The sequence below is a fragment of the Aristolochia californica genome, unplaced genomic scaffold, assembly GCF_029961685.1.
Source record: "Aristolochia californica isolate CCGP_79_NKW_82.1479 unplaced genomic scaffold, dmAriCali1.0.hap1 SCAF_4, whole genome shotgun sequence".
In the NCBI taxonomy this organism is placed as follows: Eukaryota; Viridiplantae; Streptophyta; class Magnoliopsida; order Piperales; family Aristolochiaceae; genus Aristolochia; species Aristolochia californica.
In genome coordinates this window covers 1,657,956-1,681,077 of record NW_027182103.1, presented here as the reverse complement: position 1 = coordinate 1,681,077, position 23,122 = coordinate 1,657,956, and the positions used below count along the sequence as shown (strand labels likewise).

Here is a 23,122-nt window from a genome sequence, read left to right as displayed (position 1 = left end):
TACTGTAAACTATTTTCTAATGCACTTGAACTCGTCCACACTGACATCCAACTTGAAGTTGAAGTTGAATTAGATAATTCAAGTGAATTTGAATTTGAAGTTGAAGTTGCAGTTAGAGTTGAAGTAGTTGTAAATGTTGACTAACCCTCTGTTCACTCTCGTTCTTGTACCTTTCATTGGCCACAATTCAAAAGAGTAAGTCACTTATTTTTTGCGTACGAATGTTTTTTCACTTTTCAGGGATGCGTATGTAAATAGGTATTTCTCAGGGAGGTGTATGTAAATTTCTCTAAAACAAAAACTAGGTTTTCGGCATTACTCCTCTTTGCAGTACGACGTTGCTCTGGGTTGAAGCATCAAGAAAACACGCATTGAGCTTCTGAAAAGGTATTTTATGTTTCAACTGAATTTTTTGTTGCTTTCGGCATTTTCTGATCTTTGTTTTGTGTATCTTCGTGAAGTAACTTTCTCTTGTTTCATTTAGCGATATTTAAAATTGGATTTGCAGTGCATTTTGTCTCTGTTTTTTGTGTTCTCCTAGTAGAACTACGGAAGTGATAGGCATGGAGGCTGCAAGCATTTTCTTCGTCTGATTTTATTCTCGTTTCCGTGGGCTTAGCTCAGTGATTTATTCAGTTATCCCCAAGTGGGTCACATTTGTGTGGAAATCGAGCATGGAGGTTGCTCTTCTCACTTTTTAGATTTCAACAAATGGCAATCTACCCAGTAAATCAATTGCGTGGATGACTACATTGCTCTCGTCAATTCCTCAAACTAAGCCGTTAGATATGTAGAGTGGATACTTCAAGTTGCTTGTCCTATCATGTTTAGAAGAGGTTAACTTCTATATTTATATTCTGTTCTGTTTCATTTCTTTTATGTGGTAAATGAATTTGTTGGAGGCGTAACTCCTTTGTGGGTCTAACATTGGGCTCCGTTTCATGTGTTGACAGCAACCTGTTTCCTTCTTCCCCGTCATAAATCTTGGGGGGGTTAGTGCACCACGGGTTCAAGTTCAAGTGATTATATGGTTCATTCACTTGAACCCGTTAGTGCTGCACTCGGAGTGGGATTCAAGTGAATGAACCAGTTCATCCACTTGAACGGGCTCCAGAGTAAAGTGGGTGAATCAGGATTCCCATCGAAATCCTGGTTCATCCACTTGAACTTGTCGGCCCCCAAAAAAAATCTCTTCTCTCTCTCGCTCTCTGCTCTCTGTTCTCCCTCTCGCGCTCAGCCTCCCATCTCCATCTCCCTCTAGCTCTCGGCCGGCAACAGCGCTGCCTCTCCCCTTCCGACCTTCCTCCCCTCTACATCGTCTCTCCGATATTCCTCCTCTCTAGTCTCTATCTCTCTTTTTCCCACTTCTCTCATTTCTCACTCTCTTTTCCCCAAAAAATCCTCCCGATTTCCTTCGATTTCCCCATTTCGGTTTCGATTTCCTTCAAATTTCTCCATTCGGCTTCGATTCCCCCATTTGGCGTCGTTTTTCCCCAAATTTTAGAAGGTAACCCTAAACCCTAATATAATTTTTAGTTTAATTTACTGTTGTATGTCATTTTATTTAATCTCTGTGTGCGTATCTGTAATGATTGTTTAATTATTGTATAATTTTGGGATTTAGGGTTATGGCATTTAGGGTCTAATTTCGTGTGTAAGGTATAATTCCGGGTTTTGGATTAGGGTTTATGGTATATAGGGTATGGTTAATGGTGTTTTTGGGGTTAGGGTTTATGGTTACTGGTTTATTAGGGCGTACTTTCTGGAATTAGGGTTAAGGGGTTTAGGGTTTGGGGTTTTCAAGGGGTTAGGGTTTAATTTCGGTTTTGGGGCTTAGGGTTTTTATTGTTTATGGTTTAGGGTTATTAGGGTGTACTATCTGGAATTAGGGCTAGGGTTAATAGAAATTCGGGTTTAGCAATTTCGGGTTTAGGGTTTTCAAAGGGTTAGGGTTTAGCAGTTTTGGGTTTGGGGCTAGGTTTTTGGGTTTAGGGTTTAGGGTTTAGGGTCTGTAGAGAGTTTGATTTAAAGTATGTTGGGTAATGAAGCGTGGGTTGAGTCCAGTTCAAACTAGGCTGAGTCGCCTACACAGGCGTCCATTAGCCAACGAAACCTGACCCCCATCACTAATGTGGTACGGTTCATAGTGACTATGAAGTCATAAGGGGCTCTACCAGGGGTGTTCGGTGAATTTGGACTTGGACGTGTTTTTGCATTGTTAAGATTATTCATCTGCAATGAAATTAGTTTGATTAATTTTTAAACGTTATTGAATGTTGTTGAATAATTTTGAAGTGCTATGGAATGATCTTGCCATGTGGCGAGGAGATTCGGGTGTTATAAATATCCACCATGTGGTATTTTTTTCAGTGTTTTTTTTTTGTGTTTCCATGTGTCCCTATTTACTAGGGAGGGTAAAGGTTGTCTGATTAAGTTTTTTCCATGAGGACTATCTCAGATTTAGATTATATATGGCTGGAAGAAGACAACAAAATGCTCGATCATATGATATTTGGACCTTCGACGAAGACAACAAAATGCTCGATCTCTTGGTCGAGCAGGTCAATATGGGGAACAAGTTGCCCAATGGGGTTTGGAAGCATGAGGTGTATATGGACTGTATCAATAAGTTTAATGAAGACGCAGTGAATAAAAAAACTTGTGAGCAACTCAAGAATCGAACAAGATCATGGAAGAAAACTTACCAAATAGTAACGAGCTGTCTCAACACTAGTGGGTTCAGCTGGGATGCAACCACACAACGAGTTATTGCAAGTCATTCTGTATGGCAAGACTACATTAAGGTCAGTAAATCATTATGTACTGCAAAACATTTTGTATGTTTTCCACATTACTAAATTCTATTCCAAGACTTCTAAAAGATATTTTTTTCTTGTAGGAGCATAGAGATGCTGACAAGTATAGACGTGAAGGGTGCCCGCTTTATGACAAATTGTCTTTGGTTCTGGGAAACTCAATGTCTGTAGGGACAACAAGTCAAAATTGTGTAGATCTAGGCAATGATCTCCTTCGTGAGCCAGAAGGGCCACTGATGGACGAGCTTGAGGATGTTGATGTAGTTAGGGATATTCCATCGCCATTGCTTAGTGGGAATGAGTCGTCACCTGTGCAGTCTCGTAGAGGTAACCCGTCACCTTCAACTCGCCGTAGAAAGAGAACCAAAATGTCCGCTGATGACACCGACAGATTCATTGATGCAATGAAGGATATTGTTGAGTCAATTAAGGAGGTCTTCAAGCCTAAAGATGTCAATACCAAACTACCATGGTACGAAGCCCTCCTGGAAATCCAGGACTTGCCGACAGAGTTGAAGTATCGCGCTCCTGATTGGTTGGAGACGCCAAATAAGAAGGACATGTTTATCAGGATGACAGTGGAAGAGCGGCTCGATTGGCTTAAATTTTGTTATCGTAAGTTGTAGTAATGAGTTTTTAAGTAAACTATTGACTTTGAGACAAGTGGTTTGTATTAATGGTGTTTTTAAATTATGATATTGTAAGACTTATTAGGTAATTATTGATCTTTTATGAATGTCATTATGGTTAAGACTTGTTTTTGTGATTGTTGTGTTGTTATTGTGTGGATGAATATGGTTTATGTGGAGAATATGGGTGTGAATGGATATGGTTATGTAGGGTAGGATGTGGGAATGTGGATGAAGATAAGATGTGTGGATGTGGGAATGTGGATGAAGATAAGATGTGTGGATGTAGATGAAAATGGATGTTGATGAATATATCTCATACTTGTTAGGGAAATGATTGAAGATATGATGTGATTGAAGATGAGTTGTAATTGAAAATAGGGGTGTGTTTGTGGTTGTGTAGAGGTGTGATTTAAATTAGGTTATGATTGAAGATAGGGGTATGTTTGTGTTTATGACTTTTAGGAAGAAACATGAATTATTATTGTAGTTCTTATTATGTTTGCGGCGGTTGTGTTTGCAGGTATCCATGGATAATATTACTGACAAAGAAAATATTGCAATTATGGTTGTCTTCACGAGTATTATGTTCAACATAGGAAGATACTATCTATTCCATTGCATAAAAAATGCACCACGTTTTTATGGGATTGGTAGTCCATTGTATTTGCAAAAGGCACTAGAAAAATCACTTATTAAATTTCGAAAAGTTTACAGGATGAATCAAACTGTATTTCACAAATTGGCTGACATACTAAAGAGTAGATGATTTTTTATTTGTCTATTTCTTATAATTAATTAGTGCACAGTTAATTGTCACACGTAATTTTTGTATTAATTTACAATAAATTGCAATCATTTATTGATGTAATATCTTATTTAATTAATTAATATATTTTAATTCTATATTAAATTATTTATTAGTGTAGTAACCATGTTTGTTTTGGTTAATTATCTGTTTAGGTATATTATAAAAAGTTACTCATTCTCTCGTTTACATCATATTTTTCATTTTGGGGACTAGCACTAGAAACTATTTTCCAGTGCACTTGAACTTGTCCACACTAACACCAACAAGTGATTTACTTTCACTTGAACTTGAACTAGTTCATTCACTTTCACTTGAATTTGAACCCGAAGTGTACTAACCCCCCTGAAGTCTGAAGGCAAGTATTTTGTTACTTTTGAAGGGTTTTTGGCCTACACGACGTGCAAATTGCTGACTTGAAATGGTGGATTCATCGGCTCATTGATTGATAATAGTAGTGCGACCCATTTGTGGAATTGGTTTGGAGTCATGTGGAAGAGACTATCTTCCTTAGCAAATCCATTGTGCCGCTCCACCATATTCTCCCATATCTGTCCAGCAATACAAAAACTGAAAACTGTATCAAGCTTTCAGCTTTCCTCTGCACCATCTCCATGCTGGAATTTGTGTGGAGCTTTTAATAATGGGTACAGAGCTCATAGTACTCAAATGGCAATGAAACCACCTGGTACTCTTCTTGCATTGAATGATCTGAGAGATAGTAAGGGTGCAAGACAGAAGAAAAAGAGGAAAGGGAGAGGTATTGGGTCTGGAAAAGGGAAAACTGCTGGGAGGGGACACAAAGGGCAAAAAGCAAGGGGTACAATGAAGTTTGGGTTTGAAGGAGGTCAGACTCCACTTCGTCGAAGATTGCCAAAGCGTGGGTTTAAGAACCCTTTTAGCCTTACATTTCAGGTATGTAATGAATTTTAAAATATGAAATTATTATTTTTTTACTTGCTTGCAAAGTTCTAGATTTCTTTTGATTTTGATTTGTGGCTAGTTTGGTTGGGCAGGCTTTAAGATGTTTTTTAGTTTGATTTTATTTCTTCTTTGAGCTTTCTTGATTTGTTTGTCAGTTAATACTACTGAGTTTTATGTCATTCGTTTTCTGAAAAGATCATTTCATAAGATACATTGAATGAAACAACTACAAGAACAAAATGAAGGTAGTGAGGGTGTCTTATATTCTATTGACAGCTATCCTTAACATGCCCTAAAAATGTGACATTTTTTAAGTGCTGACAGCTGGAGATTCAATGATTGGCTTATAGGTGTAAAAGGAAAGGTGGTCTAAGTTTGAACCTGTGAGAAATTGAGTGAAATAGGGTTGAGAGAGATGAAGAGGAAGAAAGAGAGACCAGACTTGAGAAGGCACGATTCTGGATGTGGGGAAATGCACGAGCCCCCTAATCCTTTATATCATCTTAAGTGATTAGTAGAGGAAAATACTCCTCTACCCCTCTCACATGTACACCTCGTATCTCCATATGTAAAAGTTCAAAAATTATGAAAATTGGACCATAGGCACTTTTAAACTTTCTCAAGATAATGACATTCTTCTAGATACAATCAGAATATTTTGAAATGACCAAACTACCCATTACATTTAACAGAATCATTTGAACCTGCACTATAGATGCAATTAGTTATAAAATGGAGAAGATTGGGGGTTTAAGTATTATATTTTAATTAATGTTCTTCTTTAAAACATCCAAACCTTCTGTAGTATGTGGAAGAACACATTTTTGAAGATGCTTTACACGTGGCTAAGTCCTGCATTCTTCACCTGGGATAGGAGAGTTTTTGTATCAAGAAGAATTACAATAATGATTTGATCCTCCCTGTTGAATCTACAACAAATACTATAAAACTCTAAAACTAGGGGAGCAATAATAGGTCCTCTCAGGTTGAATAGATCTTTAGCTTGTTATGTCAATAAGAAATTAGCAGCAGAGTGATTGTGAGCATTGGATGGCTGATTTCTTTTCCAAATTCAAAATGCAGTGTTTGCATTTGATGTGACCTTGTTTTATGTACTTGGGGCTCTGTAGAGCTAGGTGGTTCCGGTCCACCTGGGTTAGGTTCCGTCCACCCCTGATGGGTTAGGTACTTGTCTTTCCGCTCCCTAATAGGTCGGCCTTTTCGGGTTTTATTGGCTAGGCGTTTGATATGGTATCAGAGTTGGGCACCACGTTCCGTGTTCGAATCCCGGCGGAAGCGGTAGGGAACGGGAACGGTGGGTGTCAGAGCTAGGTGGTTCCGGTCCACCTGGGTTAGGTACTTGGCTTTCCGCTCCCTAATAGGTCGGCCTTTTCGGGAGTATTGGTTAGGCGTTTGACAGCCCCCCCCCCCCCCCCCCCCCCCCCCCCCCCTTTGTTTGGCATGCTTGCTTTATCCCTCCCCTCTCTTCCCCATAAAATCTATCTCGCTTTTCAAAACAAACAAAAAAGAAAAGGCAATGCTTGCGGATACTAATGATCAAGGACGACCTTTCACGTGCCCATCAAGCCCTTTGAGCGATTAATCCACTTCTTATGTGTTCTTTCCACGGATTCTAAATGTTGTACTAAATGATTTTCCATCATCATTTCACTGAATTTGTTTGTCCATTGAATGTTTGAGAAAGCTCTCAGTCTGTTTGAATCATCATGTTAATGGTACTATCTTACTTCCAACTACTTTGCAATGTGATTTCCTCTTAATCTCCTGTCTCAGGCAAACCTACTGCTACTCTATAAATATATGGTGTTTTTAATAAACAGATATGTTATCGATTTTAAGGACCACCTTTTCTCCTGTTGAATGGCAGTTTGATTGTTCTTGACTTCAAAAATAATAAAACATTGGAAGAGGCTAACAGAAAACATGGAGCAGTGTGCCCCATGCAAAAATATGTTATAAGGATTTAGCCTCTTCATTGACCTTTCTATGTGTGTTCATGCAATGGATGCCCCGCGCAAAAATATGCTAAAGGAGACAGCTGCTGCGTTGGCCTCTCTATGTGCATACAAGTGATGACTGGCCGAGAGATGACACGGGTGCTTAGGCCTAGCCTTGATAGGAAAACGAGCCATGTCTAACCCCCATTAGATCATGTAATAAGAATAATTCCCTCTGCCCTGGTGGGATCATTTTTAAAATTTCTGTGATCTTGATTACTTATAATATCTTGAAATGCTTAATAGATTTGCAAAAGTTGGAAGTTAATATTTTGTGGATTTTCTTTTTTAACTAAGTATAATGGTTGAGGAATAGTACGAAGCAGCCAAACTTCTGCTTTACAAGCCAGTTAAAACCTGTCTGTCCAGTTGTCAGGCTCTGATTATGATGATCTTTTTTGGATGATAATTTTTTACCTTTACATTATATGGACAGCCAGTGGGATTGGGGAAGATTGCTTGGCTCATTAATGCTGGCAAGATTGATTCATCCGAACTGATTACTATGAAAACACTCAAGGTTTGCATATTTCTTTATTTGTCATTATCTGCTTATGCTTGCATTCTAGGTAATCTTAGTGATTTTACTTATTGCACAGTAGGACACCAGTGCCATTGGGAAGCAGATAAAGGATGGAGTAAGATTGATGGGTCGTGGGCGCTGAACAGATCAAGTGGCCAATTCATCTTGAGGTAGTCTCATTTAACAACTGCCTGGTGTCATCTCTTGGAGAGTGAAGTAACTATAAATTCAGTAAACATGGTCTTGCTCAAAACAATCAGGAAAGAACATCAGTATTCCAGCGGGCCATATAACCCTTATCATCTAGAAAAGGTGTTTCCTTAAAGTTTCTGTAAATAGTGGAGGATGTGTACATTTCAACACAAGCCGTCCATCAAATGACATAATGCAAGCAATTCAAAGTCGACTCCTTGCAGGTTTCAAGGGTAACAGCCAGGGCAAAAGCAGCGGTCGAAGCAGCAGGTGGATCGGTTAGAAGAGTTTATTACAACAAGCTAGGCTTTAGGGCTTTGCTAAAACCTGAGTGGTTTGAGAAGAAGGGGAGATTGCTGCCAAAAGCTGCTAGGCCTCCACCAAAACAGCGCGACAAGGTCGATAGCATCGGGCGCCTCCCGGCACCTACCAAACCCATACCATTTTTGCCAGAAGAAAAGAGTGCAACTAATCCTACTGATGCCCAGATGATCTCTTAAAGACACCAATAAGAAGTCTTCTCCCTCTTGATTTTCTCTGGAGGCTTGTTTCATGGTAGCAGCATTGGTGAAATCTTTGGTTGTACCCAGACTCTTTTTGCTCCTACTTGTAGTGACGAAAAGATGCATTGAGCATCCATGCGTCAATGGAGGATGTTGGAGTTGGGAACGTCAAAACATGCTTCTAACATTTATATTTTGTAGGGCTTTAAACTTTTATCCTTTTAGCTCGGATTCTTTACATATCTGAGAAGCTGTTATTTCAGCAGTTGACTTGATGGCAAACTTCTTGGGTTCCATGGAGAACCAGCTGATTTGTTCAAGTTTCACGAACCCGATTCTATTTGATCCGAAAAACCCCGGGTCCCATTATTCAACGACAGATCCGCGTTTCAAACCCGCCGGATCTTAAACAGATATAAAGATCCGGAATCTCATTTTACGGACCTCTTTTATTTCCCTCCGTTTAAACCCTAGGAGCTTCTCGAATCTCTTCAGCCCTTCCTTCTCTAACCCTTCGTTCTTTTCTCCTTTCTCTACCTCGGAAGTTTGAACGAACGCCCCTCCATTTGTCGAGCGAGCCGAATTGTCCAAGCGCTTGTTTGGGATCTCAAGTGAAGTCCGGACCACAACGTCTGTAAGTGGGAAAATCAGTTTTCACACTGTCTGCTCCCTTTTCTGTATTTCTTTCTGAAACTTGCCAGAAGCCAGCACCGTCCTCTCCGCACTGGTGGTTCTTCCACTTCTTCCTCTCCTTACGCCGGTTCCAAAATGGCGTTGGCATTCGACGAGTTCGGTAGCCCATACATCATCATCAAAGAGCAGGAGCAGAAGAGCCGACTGAAGGGTTTGGATGCTCATAAGGCCAACATTTCCGCTGCCAAGGCCGTGGCTCGCATCCTCCGCACCTCGCTGGGACCCAAGGGCATGGACAAGATGCTCCAGAGCCCTGATGGTGATGTTACTACAAGTAAGCCTTCTGTACAGTACTTCTGTGTGCGGTTTATTTAGTTACTTCTCCGATTCACTGAACTTTTCGATCATTTCCATAGCTCTAGCTCGGGTTGGAAGTGAAATTAGTTAGTTAGTTGTCTGTTTGAGCTGTGATCTGGTATTGTTTCTCTTGACTAAGGTTGTGGTAGTTTTATTACTTTAAATAGAAATTTAAAACTAGTACTTTAAGATTGTTATGGTTCCGTAACGGGAAGTGCTAGGAGATTGTTGCTTGGCTGTGGTTCAAGGCATCGTTTGATATAAATCCACAAGCGTGACAAGCAGAAAGAGTCGATTACAGTAGTAGACTAGGGGATTCATAAAACGAAGTTAATATCGGGGTATGTTTGTGGGATCATCGTTTGAGCAGTGGTCACGAGCAGTATGTGCTTGTGAGTTAATCTGTGCCACCTTGAGGGGGCATGATTTATTCGTAATATTTTTTCCATTTTTTTATTGGACTACAATTTTCCTTTAATATCTTGATATGCCTTCAATAGATTGCTGCTGTCAGTTTGACATTCTTGTGCTAAAAAAAGAGTTATTGATTTTCTTCAGACATTATGCCTTCTATGGACAGCTGTTGTCAATTTTGACTTGTTTGATGCGTGTCAGTCCTTTGTTTTGAGTTTTATACCATCGTAATATTTTCTGTTTTATGTGATGTACAGCAAATGATGGGGCAACCATCTTGGAGCAGATGGACGTTGGTAACCAAATCGCAAAGCTATTGGTTGAGTTGTCACGAAGTCAGGATTACGAAATTGGTGATGGAACAACTGGAGTTGTTGTTATGGCAGGTGCACTTCTTGAGCAGGCTGAGAAGCTATTGGAATGTGGCATCCATCCTATTCGTATTACTGAAGGATATGAAATGGCTTCCAGGCTGTCAGTGGAGCATCTAGAGCGTATTTCTCAAAACTTTGAATTTAGTTCAACAAACATTGAACCTTTGGTTCAGACATGCATGACCACTTTATCTTCAAAAATGTAAATCCAGTTTCCTTTCTGTGTTACTGCTCGGTGTTCTCATTATCATTTCTGGTGATTTAGCCGTTTTCTATTCAGGATCTTTATTACCATAGGACTGGAGTAGAATTGTCATGCCAAAATATACGCAAATATACATTTCCCTTGTCTTGATTTCTCGTTTTGCAGTTTAAATGTTGGGTGATATCTACTGCTCATCACTTAAGGAAAGGCATCACCTCATGATTTTGAGTCTTTTCTTGTTAAGCATTTTCATTTTTACTACAACTTCTATCTCATGCTAAATAGTTCATGAAGGAGTGGCAGATGCATAAAGCATTTGATTGGCTTCAAATATTATGCTAAGAAGTCAATCCCTGTTTGCCTTAATTTATGAGAATCACCAAATTGGTGCTGAAGTTTAACTAACATTTGTTTTCTTCCTGAACATCACTTGACATTAAACTGGATTGTGTATCTTGATAAGGTAATTTGTTGGTTGGATGCAAAATGACATACTCTTAGACTTGGTTTTAGAAACTGTCTGCCAATTGGAAATAGTGATACCCTCGTCTCCTTCTTGTGAGTTATGTTATATGCTGCTTGATAATTGACTTGGCTCTTTGAACCTCCCTCATGAAGTAGATTTGGATGCCTGCTGCTGCTTAATTTTTCTGTTTGTTATTGTTTTACAGTGTGAATCGATGTAAGCGAAACTTAGCTGAGATTGCTGTCAAAGCAGTTTTGTCTGTTGCAGATTTAGAGAGAAAAGATGTTAACATGGACTTGATTAAAGTGGAGGGGAAAGTTGGTGGTAAGTTGGAGGATACAGAGCTTATTGATGGAATAATTGTTGACAAAGACATGAGTCATCCTCAAATGCCAAAGCGAATTGAAAATGCAAAAATAGCCATTTTGACTTGTCCCTTTGAGCCACCTAAGCCAAAGACCAAGCATAAGGTTGACATTGATACAGTGGAGAAGTTCCAGACTTTACGTCAACAAGAGCAGAAATACTTTGATGAGATGGTTCAAAAATGCAAGGTAATTTTTTGTGGTATTTTTTTTAAATAAAAAAACCTTGAACATGAGCAATAGAGAAAGAGCCAATGAGGAAAACGAGACCATGCACAGTTAAATTAGTGAACTACTTGTGTGCATTCTGGAAAGATCTATATAAAAATGTTGATGGGACAAAATCAAGTGACCTGGGACGTAGTCCATTTATTGAGGTGACCTTTATCATAAGTTTCAGCATTTCTAGCTATTCACAGCCAACTAAATACTTTATTTTGTACGACACTTGAAGGATGTTGGTGCAACTCTAGTTATATGCCAATGGGGTTTTGATGATGAAGCCAATCACCTCTTGATGCATCGCAATCTACCTGCTGTTCGATGGGTTGGTGGGGTAGAGTTGGAACTCATAGCAATAGCTACAGGTTTATATATTGAATTCTCACTCTTTGAGAGATGTGACCTGTTTTCGATAGTGTTTACTAGTTACCATCTGACAAAATTTTATTGGTGTATGTAGGTGGACGGATAGTGCCAAGATTCCAAGAGTTGACACCGGAGAAGCTGGGAAAGGTATGTATTATTAAAGGTCTTCATTTGGAAGGCATTATTAGATTGATTGAGATCATGATTCTGTTGGGTTTTGTTTAATTGTACTTTAGTTTGGTATTTGGTGGATGCATGAAGTTAATGTTTATAGTATAAGGTTAAAAAAGTCTGGAGAAACATGCAAATAATATATGAATTCTATAACAATAGGCAATTTGAGCATGCAATGTTGCGTTTGGGATTCACATTGGTATATTTATCTTTGGGACATCTCTTCCATGAGTTGGAAATTCAACTATTTGTCGATTAACTATGCCTCAAAAGTTTCAACCTGTAATGAAGCAGATAAAAGAGCTTGTTGGTGTTAGTTAACAAAAGGATATCATCGCATGTGATTTGCTGTCAAATTAATGTATTTGTTGTGGATTAGGCCTGTGGCTCAATTGCCACATTAGGGGGGTTTCTAGTGCGAGGTCTCAAATTCAAGTGTCATCTTGGGAAAGGGGTGTAGTGTGCATGTGTAATAAACATTCAAAACAAAAAGTATCTCTACTTAACATATCTTCAGTCAGTGGCAAACAAGTAATGTGAACTGAAATCCTTATATGTTAGGTCTATCAATTTTCTATTTCCCTGTGTTCGTGGTAAATGTCTTTTTTCAGATTCTTGCGTTCTGTTTTAAATGATAATAAACATATAATGGCATTGCTGTAATATAGCAGACTAAGTGGCAATTCTCTAAATATGATAACTTCTTAATATTACAAAAATTAACTGAAGCCCACTTTGGCTTGCGTATGTCCGGTGTCCTTTTCATTTATAACCTGTGCAACAAGTACAGAGACATGGATTACACAGTTTCCTGGAGGAGACAGAAATAAAATGATGGTGCATTCACGCCCATAAGTAAAGCAGTGTAAAAATGTAGCAAAATGAACTTTCACAAAACCAAAAGAAAGTAGCAAATATCACTAATTCTCTTTGGATTATTCCATGTATTCAATTTAAATGTTTCTTTAATAAACCCGCAAAGTTCTAGGTTGGTGGACAGATAAAGGAAAAGAGAATAGATCATTGAAGTTACCTATATTTTTAACTTCACAATTGAGTGTTACCATTGATTTCTGAATTTTCAACCTCAAACCAGCATGCTTATGCAATTCTCATAGCAGGAACGTTGATTGACTGTTTACATTTGGACAAGGTCATTTCAGTTTTCTTTGCAATTCTTAGTAAGACTCTAAAGCATGATCTATATGTTTGGAATGTCCTGTGATTGGCAAGAGTTCACTAGAGTTGGTGTAGTCAGTAGGAAAGTCAGTTTTTTAATTGCAAGTAAATTAACATCCATTTCATCATATGGTACATGGGTTTGAAGGAGTTGAATGTGGGATACTATGATATGTGGTACTGAGGGGAGTTGTCATGCTTCTTTATTATTCATGAACTTCATTTTCTTTCCTTCATATTTGAGCTCTGCTATCATTTACTAAAATTATTCTGTTCCTTTTCCACTTCATAAGTTAATCGGGTATGGGGAATATGTGTAATTTCTTTAAAAAAAAAGAAATTCTGGAGAAGGAAGAGAGAATTCTTTGTGAGAGTTCTATTTAAGTCTCTCCCACTCTCTCTTTGATGTTGATTATATATACATTTGCATTCTGTACACGAAACCCCTGCTGATGCTTGAACCCTCCACCCCAAAGCAACCGTTGAACCAAAGGTTCAATCAACAAAAAAGTTGTTTTATTGCTCTCTTATGAACGGTGGAAATAATGTTATTGTTCTGAATAAATCAGATAGAGACTGATCATTATATTGTATACTGTTTAGGCTGGGCTTGTTAGAGAAAAATCATTTGGAACGACCAAGGATCGAATGCTATATATTGAGCAATGTGCTAATTCAAGGGCTGTGACAATATTCATTCGTGGAGGTAGGATGTCTTTCTCCATCAATGTCCAGTATATAATGCTGGTGATAGTTGTTGGGTCACATGTTACTAAATGGTTTACTGCTATTGTTTTCACCCCTGAGTTATATTTGTTTCAGGCCATTTCTATTCTAAGTACTTTGACTTTTATGGAAACTGAGGTAGTAACTGTACAGAATCTATTTGAGTAAAAAAATTAAAATTAGATGTGTTCTGTAATATGTAGGTAACAAAATGATAATCGAGGAGACAAAACGTAGCCTCCATGATGCTCTTTGTGTGGCAAGAAATCTGATCCGTAACAATTCTATAGTATACGGTGGTGGATCTGCTGAAATCTCTTGCTCCATTGCTGTTGAGGCAGCTGCTGATAGATACCCTGGTGTTGAACAGGTGACCATGGCAACCTGCTTGTATTTCCTGTTTCTAACTTAAAACAGTGCTTCTTTTTAATTCCTTTATCTGCGGTTTCAGTATGCTATAAGGGCCTTTGCTGACGCTGTTGATTCGGTCCCCATGGCATTGGCTGAGAACAGTGGGCTCCAACCAATTGATACACTATCTGCGGTCAAGGCTCAGCAGGTCAAGGTATTTCTTTTACTCTATTCTATACTATTCGGATCATGAGGAAACTACCAGGCTGTGTTGAAAATCGAATGCTCCAATTCTCTCCTTTCTCTTTAACTGTTCCTTGTGGTTATCTCATCAACGATATGAACATAAGTTAGATATATTGATCATAATCCATTGTAACCATGGGAATAGCAGGTATATTGGAGTCAATTTATTAGTAAGTGTGCTTGTTTGTGCAGGAGAACAACCCCTTATATGGTATTGATTGCAATGACGTTGGAACGAATGACATGCGTGAACAAAATGTGTTTGAGACCCTCATTGGGAAACAGCAACAGTTCTTGCTAGCAACCCAGGTTGTAAAGATGATCCTCAAGATTGATGATGTGACCACTCCAATATATTATTGAAAAGAATGTCCGCTAGTTGCTTTGGATTTCATATTGTTTTCATTTAGTAAACTAGTTGATATTTTTTGAGTTCAGGGTCCAACAACTGTGTTCATTAAAGTTTCTTGGTAGACACTTGTCTGATCCGATTGTGGTTATTGTATTTGAAGTTTTGCAAGAACTGCCCTTTTTCTAAACACTCATCAGTAGAAATCAAACACAAACCACCGACTTCAAGCCTAGGCATCAACCACGAAGACCAGAAGAAAGCAAAGGAGATTAGCTAGATTCATCCAAGTGCTTAACCTGAAAATTGGGTAACATAAACAGCTCATTCTCTTTATTGTTACTTATAGGGAATTGATTACAGAAAGTTTGTTAAATTTCATAAAGTGGGCATGCGTGAGGAAGAAGAAATTTCTTTATATTTTGGATTCATTAGATAATGTTGTATAAATTTGGTTCCGACTTCTTATTTATGTGGCTGTCCTCTTTGAGACAAATCCCCGGCTGCATACCCTCATCTCTTCCTCATGAAGCTGAACCTGAACCTGAACCTGAAAACACTCTTCATGGTGCGACTGTGAAAACACAGGGCTGTCTCAGCCATTCTTTGTCAACGTGCACGTGATCGACCTTTCTCCTTCCCCTCTGGCTCCCCAGAAGTCGCATTCCAGTTTGTTTTGCGTGGTTTCCACAAAGAGTGGAGCACATGGTAGGTCCTCCCGGCACCAACATCACTACCCGGCACTCCCCACTCAACCCCATCTGTCTTCTCAAATAAATTTATGGAGTTCACTGTGATGATCCTTGTACATGCAACAGATGGAACTGTTTCTTCGAGTTTAAGAGATGAACATTGGAGAGCTATGACGTGATTGCAGGGAGGAGGTATCTTCCAGTTTATTGATACCTTTGGTTTATCCATTTTGTGCATGTTAGGTGTTTGATGAAAGTTCCCAGAGATTATTACCTTGGGTGTGTAGGTAGGAAGTGGAGTTTTGGGGTGTTGATGGAGTTGGTTGGCATCGAAAAGTGATGGCTGACATCAAAATTTAGTTAATCGCTCAAAAAAGTGGAAGACTGTTTGAATGCAGAATTTCGAACTTCAGCCATTAATGGTTCACTTTTGTCCAGGCAGAAATCTTGTTGGGGTTATAGTCCACATAAAATTTGTCTATGCTTGCCATGTGCGCGTGCCTCATTAAGAGAGCGCCTGCGAACAGAAAGTGAAAAGAGAGCCTGCAGCATGATTTTGTGTCTGGTAAATTCAGCCGTTAATTGGGGGAGAATCTCTTACGATGTGGAAAAAAGAAATCCCATTTGGTCGGCATGAAGGATTCTCATGATAATCAGGCCAACCTTTACTTCTCTCATCTCCTTTCTCCATTAATGCTGCTCTCTTATAATGTGTACAGGTGTTCCATGAATTGAACCACCATCATTTGGAACTTGGAAATTTATAAAGAGGATTGTAAGAACAACCCTGCCCTCTGGTTTTCTTCCATTAAGTAAACTGCTGTTCTCTTTTAACTGTGGAGACTTTGCAAATTTTGTAGCTATTAGTGAGCCACGTGAATGGAGCTCCACCCATTATGGGCCATGAGGTGAACAGTTAACTTTAATGATTAGGATTAACTATGTTTTAGTGATGCCCATGTGAAAGGAAGGGGGGGGAGAGGAAAGGGTGAAGGAGGGTAAAATCCAATTTGAGAAAATTGAAGAAACCTTGATGTGTGAGGATCTGGTACAATAAGAGGATCCACTCCATCAACACTTCTGCACTTGTTGTCTTGAGCCCACCATTGATTCTCCCTTAGAGAATCATAATGGGTCTCAGAGCCACAACAGGCCGAGGTTGGAATCACCATCAAACCAAAAGAAACAACAAAATACCAAAAATTTAAGCTAAGACCTATGAGTGGTCCACAGACGGCTTGTTCACTTCTTATCCATCCTTCTACCCCTCCTACTTATAGTACACCCATTTATTCCTGCAGATAATGCCGGCAGCAGCGGGGCCTAGCAGCGGGAATTTTTCTTGCAGGAAAGTGCACCGGCGGCCACCGTGATGGATCCAACAAGAGTCGACGGCCTTGCTCCCAAGCTCGATGCCTTTGCATAACTGGATGAGGCCCCTGCACCTGATGGAGAGAAGAAAGCTCCATTTAACATGAGGTCTCCTTCTGACCTCCAGTTCCAGTTCTTCCACTCACTCTCTGGGGCATCCTCATGCTTGGTTACCTATTTCGTGTGCACAAAACAAGTAGCCTTTAATGAACAGTCCTTGTCAACTACAATGAAGAAAAAGGGCACTAATAGAGTAAATGATGGAAGCTGAGATTGGAACAATGGAAACCCAGAATATTTCAAACCTGTCAATCAATTATTTTACTTTTTCTGGGTGAGATTTTTAAAGGGTATCTTCAGAAAAAGAGCCATGGGTTTACCTCTTTGCTGAACCTGTCATCTGGTGCTAGAAACCTGTTGCCTTGGCTGTTGATAGTAGGGTTAGCACTTCCACCGATTGCATACATTTCCCAGTGAGTATAGTCGTTGTTCACCACATGGAAATACCCAAGTCTACATCTATAAAACAGAGAAAAAGCAGCAAAACCTGTCAATTAAAAGATTCATAACAAATTCCAATTTTTTCTATCAGTAAAACAGAAGTAAAAAAATCCACAAAGAATGAAGACTGTAAGTCTGAGTTCCCTCACCTTGGCATCCTCTGAATCAGGCCTTCCCCGAAGTGGTTGAAAGCAATGGTGATCTGCATGTTCTTGTCCTGCATATAGGAGTCGCTGTGGCCCAGCAACATGACCTTGTCGTGGTGAGTCAAGTAATTGTTGGAGATGGTGATCGCCGTCGATCCATGAATGGCATCAATGAGCCCGTCGTGGCAGTTTGAGAGCGAGCAATGGTCCACCCAAACGTGAGACCCGCCAAAGATGGACACTCCGTCGCCGTCGGAAATTGTCCGCCACCCGAAATGCTCCGGCGAGTCCCTCACATAGGCGTTCCCGCCCTGCTGGCAGTCGTGGATGTTGAGACCGTGGATGATGATGTTGGAAACGTACTGGATGGTAATGCATGGGCCATTGGCGATATGCACGCTGGCTCCCCGCCCGTCAAGGGTCTTGTAGGAGTTCATGATCAGCTCCTCCTTGAGCGTGATCACCATGTCGCGGGCAAAGATGATCCACAGCGGCTCCGTCTGAATGACCGCGTATCGCAGAGTCCCGGGCTTCGGGTTCACTGGGTCGTCGTTGCCGGCGTCTGTGACAACATAAATTTTTCCGTTCTTCCCGCCGATGGCGTTCTTCCCGAACCCAATCGCGCAGTCCGCCAACCGCTGGCGGTTCATCTCCCAGTTCGGGTCGCACCGCCAGCAGTCGTCGATGGGATTCCCCGTTCCGCACGACAAGTACCCCATGTTCCGGCGCGAGCTATTCACATTCCTGCAAGTAAAACGAACAACAAAATGCAACCCATTACCACCAACCAAACCAGCTCAATTCTTCGAACAATAACAACTGCAACACCTAGGTACATGTCCAGTTACCTTTCGACTTCATGAACAACCGAAGCAGCGTCCTGGACAGGCGAAGCCGAGATGCATTCAGCTCCAAAAAGGAGAGAAACGAGTAAGAGGAGAAGAGAAAGAGAAGGAACCGCCATTTCCATCTTTCCCCACTTCAGTACTACTACTGGATCAGCAGAAGAGCAGAGTGTGAGGAAGGACGGGGGCGGAGAAGGGATTATAAAGAGCTAAAAAGCCGTGCAAACTAGTGCGATTAAACTAAAAGAGATGGGTCCTCTCCACCAGGGATCGCCATTTCTGGCCTTTACAGGATTCCAAACCGGTAGTTTAAGCCGTTAAACAAGGAAATTGAATTCAACGTCATTCTCTTCCTTGGATTTTTTTTCCTCTTTTCGCCACTTTTTGTACATTTTCATTAAAATTTAGGGAAGTGGGTCCGTCCGATCGAAATCAGTCCTTCCAATCCGCCTATTAATAACCCTTTAATACCAGATCAATCCAAAAAAATAAATAGTGAAGTAAACGGAGGGGATTGACGGAATCTGGTGGGTCCATGGAATGAAGGTTCGGGATCTTCTATTGAAATTTCCCTTTTTTGGTGATAATTACTGGAAAATTAAGGGACTATTTGTCGGTGCTGAAACACGTTTGGACTTTTTAATTTACAATTTGGTGTCAATAAACTTCCACCATTTTGGGTTAAGACCGTTGGTGGGCCGGGCCGTCTTTGGCTTTTCTCGTGTCTCTTTTTTATCTTTATTTCATTAGCCGGGCCCACCTCCCTAATTTCTCGAAGTCACGTGAAATCTATAGTGGGCGTGGCCCAGCCCTCTCTCTCTTTGGGGTGGGTATTTGGTCAGGTTTTTCACGGAACCCGACTTACTTGAAAAACCGGATTCGGGTTTTTCTGAGGTTATACTCGCCCGTGATACTTTGAATTAAGTAATACGGGTGTGGTGGGCCCTTCAAAATGGATTGGGCGAGTACCATTACGGACAGAGACTCGCGGATCAATTAGTCAAAAGCGAATCACCCGGCGCACATGGGGCTCCCCCGCGAACGTCGGGGTCCGTCTTCTGCTTCTCCAATCCTCTTTTCCCGTATGCCGCAATTCACCATTCGGCGTCCTACGTGGCATTCTAATCTCGACCTTTTTTACCACGTCACGCTTCGGTCCCACCGCACACTGAGTCGAGAGAGCGACCTTTGCCTGCCGTACAGCCCGTCGATTCGCTGACGTGGAGGGTCTGCACGTTCTCCCATGTGAGCACTGCCTCGTGGTGGGCCCTGCCTTTGAGTGGGCCGATCACCGATGTGTGGTTCCTAACCTCCGCCACTGAAAGAGAGAGCTGATAGCAACACGGCAACTTTCGCCGTTCACACCTGACACGTGTCCTTATCAGAATGCAGTATAAGTGGGTCCATCTTCACCGTTATGTGGGACCTTGGTTTGCTAGAATTAGGTTCACCGACACTTTAGGGCTGCATATAACTGATATTTCTCTCTTATAAGCATCCCAAAAATAAAAAATATATTTAAATAATCCACGTTATGAAATATTTTAATTTTTAATTTTTATCGAAAATACCAAGATTATTATTCTTTTTTTAATTATTATTTAAATAAAATATTAAAAATAATCATATAAGCCTGCAATTCACATATAAGTGTTATTGTATACATAATTAAAGTAATAATTAAAATAAGTATAATAAAAGTCTTCTTGTTACATTCAATGGTATATGGGTAGCTCTCAAGTGCCAACATTTGGACCAATTTTGTTGGTTTTTATTATGGGAAATGGCTCTAATGTTTCAAGATTGACACACATAGACATCAAAATTAACTAAGATGTTCCCTCTAAAGGATGAGTCTGAACTCCACTTTGCTCAATTATAAAAATAAATATTTAATTCGACCCCTCCGATTATCCGTCCCCTTTTATCAAATCCCCAATCGGAATTGGTGGCTTAAAATTACTTATCAAGAATATTATTCGAAAACCCACTTTGCTCAATTATAAAAAAAAATTAATTCGATTCTAGATAACCCATCGACCCCTTCGATTATCCGTCCCCTTTTATCAAATCCCCGATCGGAATTGGTGGCTCAAAATTATTTATTAAGAATATTATTCAAAAAAAGTTATGAGAGAACAAAAAACTCAGGTAGAATAAATCAAGATGGTAGATAGTTGTCTCATCCTTTTCAAAAGTAAATCTAATTTGCATCTTTGTTAGATTTTTCTTTTAGTCTAAAGTTTGAAGGCAAAAAGAAGCATCCAATATTGTATTAAGCTCACTTTCAATCCATTCTACACCAATCACATCCACATGGACCACATCCTCCACATTTGATGGCACTTAGCTTGTACACCATTCACATTTCAATACCATGATGATGTGTTACAAAAAAAAAAAAAAAACGAATTTGTTCCGACTCAAGTCAATATTCCACCCCTATATCAGCACAAGCCCTAAGTAACACAATTAACTCAGTCAAATCCAAGTGACAAAAAGCTAAAGAACAAACTCTTGTTTTGGCCACAATGGATGTTGGATGTTGGATTAGGGATATGACATTCCCACCATTTAAGGGTTACAATTTTCCTTATATTGATGCATGAAAATAGGGATTAGGGAAGATTTTTCAACTTATTCTAATAAGTAGACTTCCTTGTGTTAATGCATGAAATTAGGAAAATGATCTATTTATTTATTTCTTCATTCCCCCTTTTAACTTATTCAAAAAGTTGATTAAGGCTTGTGGATTTTTGTCAATTTTTTATAATAAAAAAAAGTCAATAACACCAACACCCCATGTGTTTAGTGGAATTATTGAGCAACCTAACTTTGTCCCCCACCACTTGTGTTGCATTTGCTTTGGAAAGGGATGTGAGGAGACATTGGGCCCACTTTAAAAAAATGTGGGCCACTCCCACTACTTGACCCCACCAAACCTAATTCCCTCATCACTTGATATCCTTAATTTTTTAGGCTTTTTTTTAACCTAATTTAATCCGCCAAAGATCGGGTTAATCTCTAATGGAAAAATTAAGGTCACTAATGATTTAGGGGTCATGTGTAATCATGAAGATTAGCGGTTGATGATAAATAAAGAAAAATAAAAAAGAAAAACAAGGGTATGAAAAGTTGTTTAATGATGGGGTTTAGGAAGTTACCTTGATTGAGATTTATCAGGGAAAGAAACATCTTAGGATGGAGGCCCACAAAATGATCAGGATGATGGATCATGGGCCCAACCATGCAAAAATATTTCTTCATGGGTATGAGGATAAAGTGGCATAAAGTGTTATCATGATGGTGTTTGAAGTTTGGTTAATTATGATTACAACCCTACATATCTATCTTGCTTTGAGAGCCCATTGTTATAAGGATTTCTTTCTTTAACCATCATATTTATATGAAAAATCAATTTTTTTATTTTTTTAAAAATTAAAATTTATAAAAAATATGGCATACTTCAAGGGGCTGCATCCTCTTGAAATATATAAATTTATGTACAAAGTATGATATTGTACAAGGGCACAATTAAAATAACAAAAATGACAGAAATCATCAATTCTAACACATATTTTTGCATATATATATATATATATAATTCAAGAAACAACCGAAGCAAACTTATGAATAATAGTCTCATGCCCTGAGAACAAATCATTTTCCGTTGGACTAGTTGTGTTCAGTTTGTGCCATTATAGGAAACAACACGAAAAATATTTATGTTCTTTGTATTTAAATAAGATTAAATAAATAATAAATAATAAAAAATAAGATTAAAAGTAAGGTAAATTATCAAGAACTCATTTTTGTATCATTTTTTTAACATTTCTTAAATATAATAAGAATAAAAAATAATCAAGACAAGAAAAATTCCGTCCCTAAATATAGCCCAGAAGTTGAAAAATTTTGGTCGATCGATAAAATTTTCTATTGTCATTTTTCCCTAAATACAGCCCAGATTAGCACAAAACTTAAGACTATTTTCTTCAATGATGCAATTAAAAAAAATAACAACTTATATGAAACATTAATCGATAAAAAAATTTGGATAGTTAAGAGTCATGTATCCTCCCCTTGTGAGATTAGGGCATGTGACCCCTTCTAATAGACTATTCATGTCATATTAATGGGTTATTGAATTGGTGTGTACACTTGTTCGTTATCTATTAATGGCCTTCACAATCAATGCTCAATGCCATGGTCAAAGTGGCTCAACCGGCTAATAAAGGGTTCATGAATCTCTCGACCCCCCGGGTTGGGTTCAGACACTTAAATCGCATATATCTTGAATGGCCCACGGAAGCATTGATGAAGACAACAGGACAATCTTAAAACTCCAAAACGCGTGGCCAAACACACGAAGGTGCTCGGTCTCCTTGAACCATCTCTATTGCTTGTCCTGAACCTACCAAGCGTACCTTCGAGTGTACACCATTCATGACGACAAAGTACGCGGGTTTCCCGGCTTAACCTATGCACCTTCGTTGTCTTTCCAAAGTTTGAAATTCCAAAATCCCGTACGGCTAAAAAACACACGCAGTTTTTGCCGCGAAAGCGCGAAATGACCTCTTTGTCCTCCCCTTCCGGCCTCTGCAACAGTCAGGGGGGACGTTTGGAACCCGGACTCTCCCTCTGGGACTGCGGGACAAGTTTATTTGGGGAAAAAATGGCAGAGTTATTGGCCCCTCCCTGTGTACGGCATTTACTGCGTTGCCACTTAT

General features: G+C 39.5%; 2 protein-coding genes and 1 pseudogene across 4 annotated transcripts; 2 read left to right on the top strand and 1 right to left on the bottom strand.

Moving 5' to 3' along the window:
- Window positions 1–310: 310 nt before the first annotated feature.
- LOC137962127 (uncharacterized) lies at window positions 311–8,744 on the top strand (annotated as a pseudogene).
- LOC137962124 (T-complex protein 1 subunit epsilon-like) lies at window positions 5,149–14,964 on the top strand. Of its 3 annotated transcripts, none has more exons than XM_068808848.1 (9): window positions 5,149–5,168; window positions 10,075–10,393; window positions 11,068–11,416; window positions 11,682–11,814; window positions 11,910–11,962; window positions 13,772–13,874; window positions 14,098–14,264; window positions 14,346–14,459; window positions 14,684–14,964. In XM_068808848.1, exons 2-9 carry the CDS (start codon window positions 10,104–10,106, stop codon window positions 14,852–14,854), a joined length of 1,380 nt encoding a protein of 459 aa, XP_068664949.1. In that variant the 5' UTR covers window positions 5,149–5,168; window positions 10,075–10,103; the 3' UTR covers window positions 14,855–14,964. The 3 variants fall into 3 exon arrangements, with proteins under 3 accessions (XP_068664949.1, XP_068664948.1, XP_068664947.1); XM_068808847.1 differs by lacking the exon at window positions 5,149–5,168 and adding an exon at window positions 8,873–9,380 and having other exon boundaries at window positions 10,075–10,311; window positions 11,130–11,416; XM_068808846.1 differs by lacking the exon at window positions 5,149–5,168 and adding an exon at window positions 8,873–9,380.
- Window positions 14,965–16,541: 1,577 nt separating this feature from the next.
- Window positions 16,542–18,580, bottom strand: LOC137962125 (probable pectate lyase 18). Its single transcript, XM_068808849.1, has 4 exons — window positions 18,399–18,580; window positions 17,554–18,294; window positions 17,284–17,422; window positions 16,542–17,077 (listed from the first exon to the last, which is right to left on the bottom strand). Exons 1-4 carry the CDS (start codon window positions 18,518–18,520, stop codon window positions 16,856–16,858), a joined length of 1,224 nt encoding a protein of 407 aa, XP_068664950.1. The 5' UTR covers window positions 18,521–18,580; the 3' UTR covers window positions 16,542–16,855.
- Window positions 18,581–23,122: the final 4,542 nt, after the last annotated feature.

Bases quoted from the DNA above. Each gene is read 5' to 3' on its own strand.
- LOC137962124 (XM_068808846.1), top strand. From the start codon at position 9,182: ATGGCGTTGGCATTCGACGAGTTCGGTAGCCCATACATCATCATCAAA. The intron at 9,381-10,074 runs GTAAGCCTTCTG...TGTGATGTACAG, and splicing joins TGATGGTGATGTTACTACAA to CAAATGATGGGGCAACCATC. The intron at 11,963-13,771 runs GTATGTATTATT...TATACTGTTTAG, and splicing joins CACCGGAGAAGCTGGGAAAG to GCTGGGCTTGTTAGAGAAAA.
- LOC137962125 (XM_068808849.1), bottom strand. From the start codon at position 18,520: ATGGAAATGGCGGTTCCTTCTCTTTCTCTTCTCCTCTTACTCGTTTCT. The intron at 17,423-17,553 runs GTGAGGGAACTC...TCTGTTTTATAG, and splicing joins CTGATTCAGAGGATGCCAAG to ATGTAGACTTGGGTATTTCC. The intron at 17,078-17,283 runs GTAAACCCATGG...CACACGAAATAG, and splicing joins ATGACAGGTTCAGCAAAGAG to GTAACCAAGCATGAGGATGC.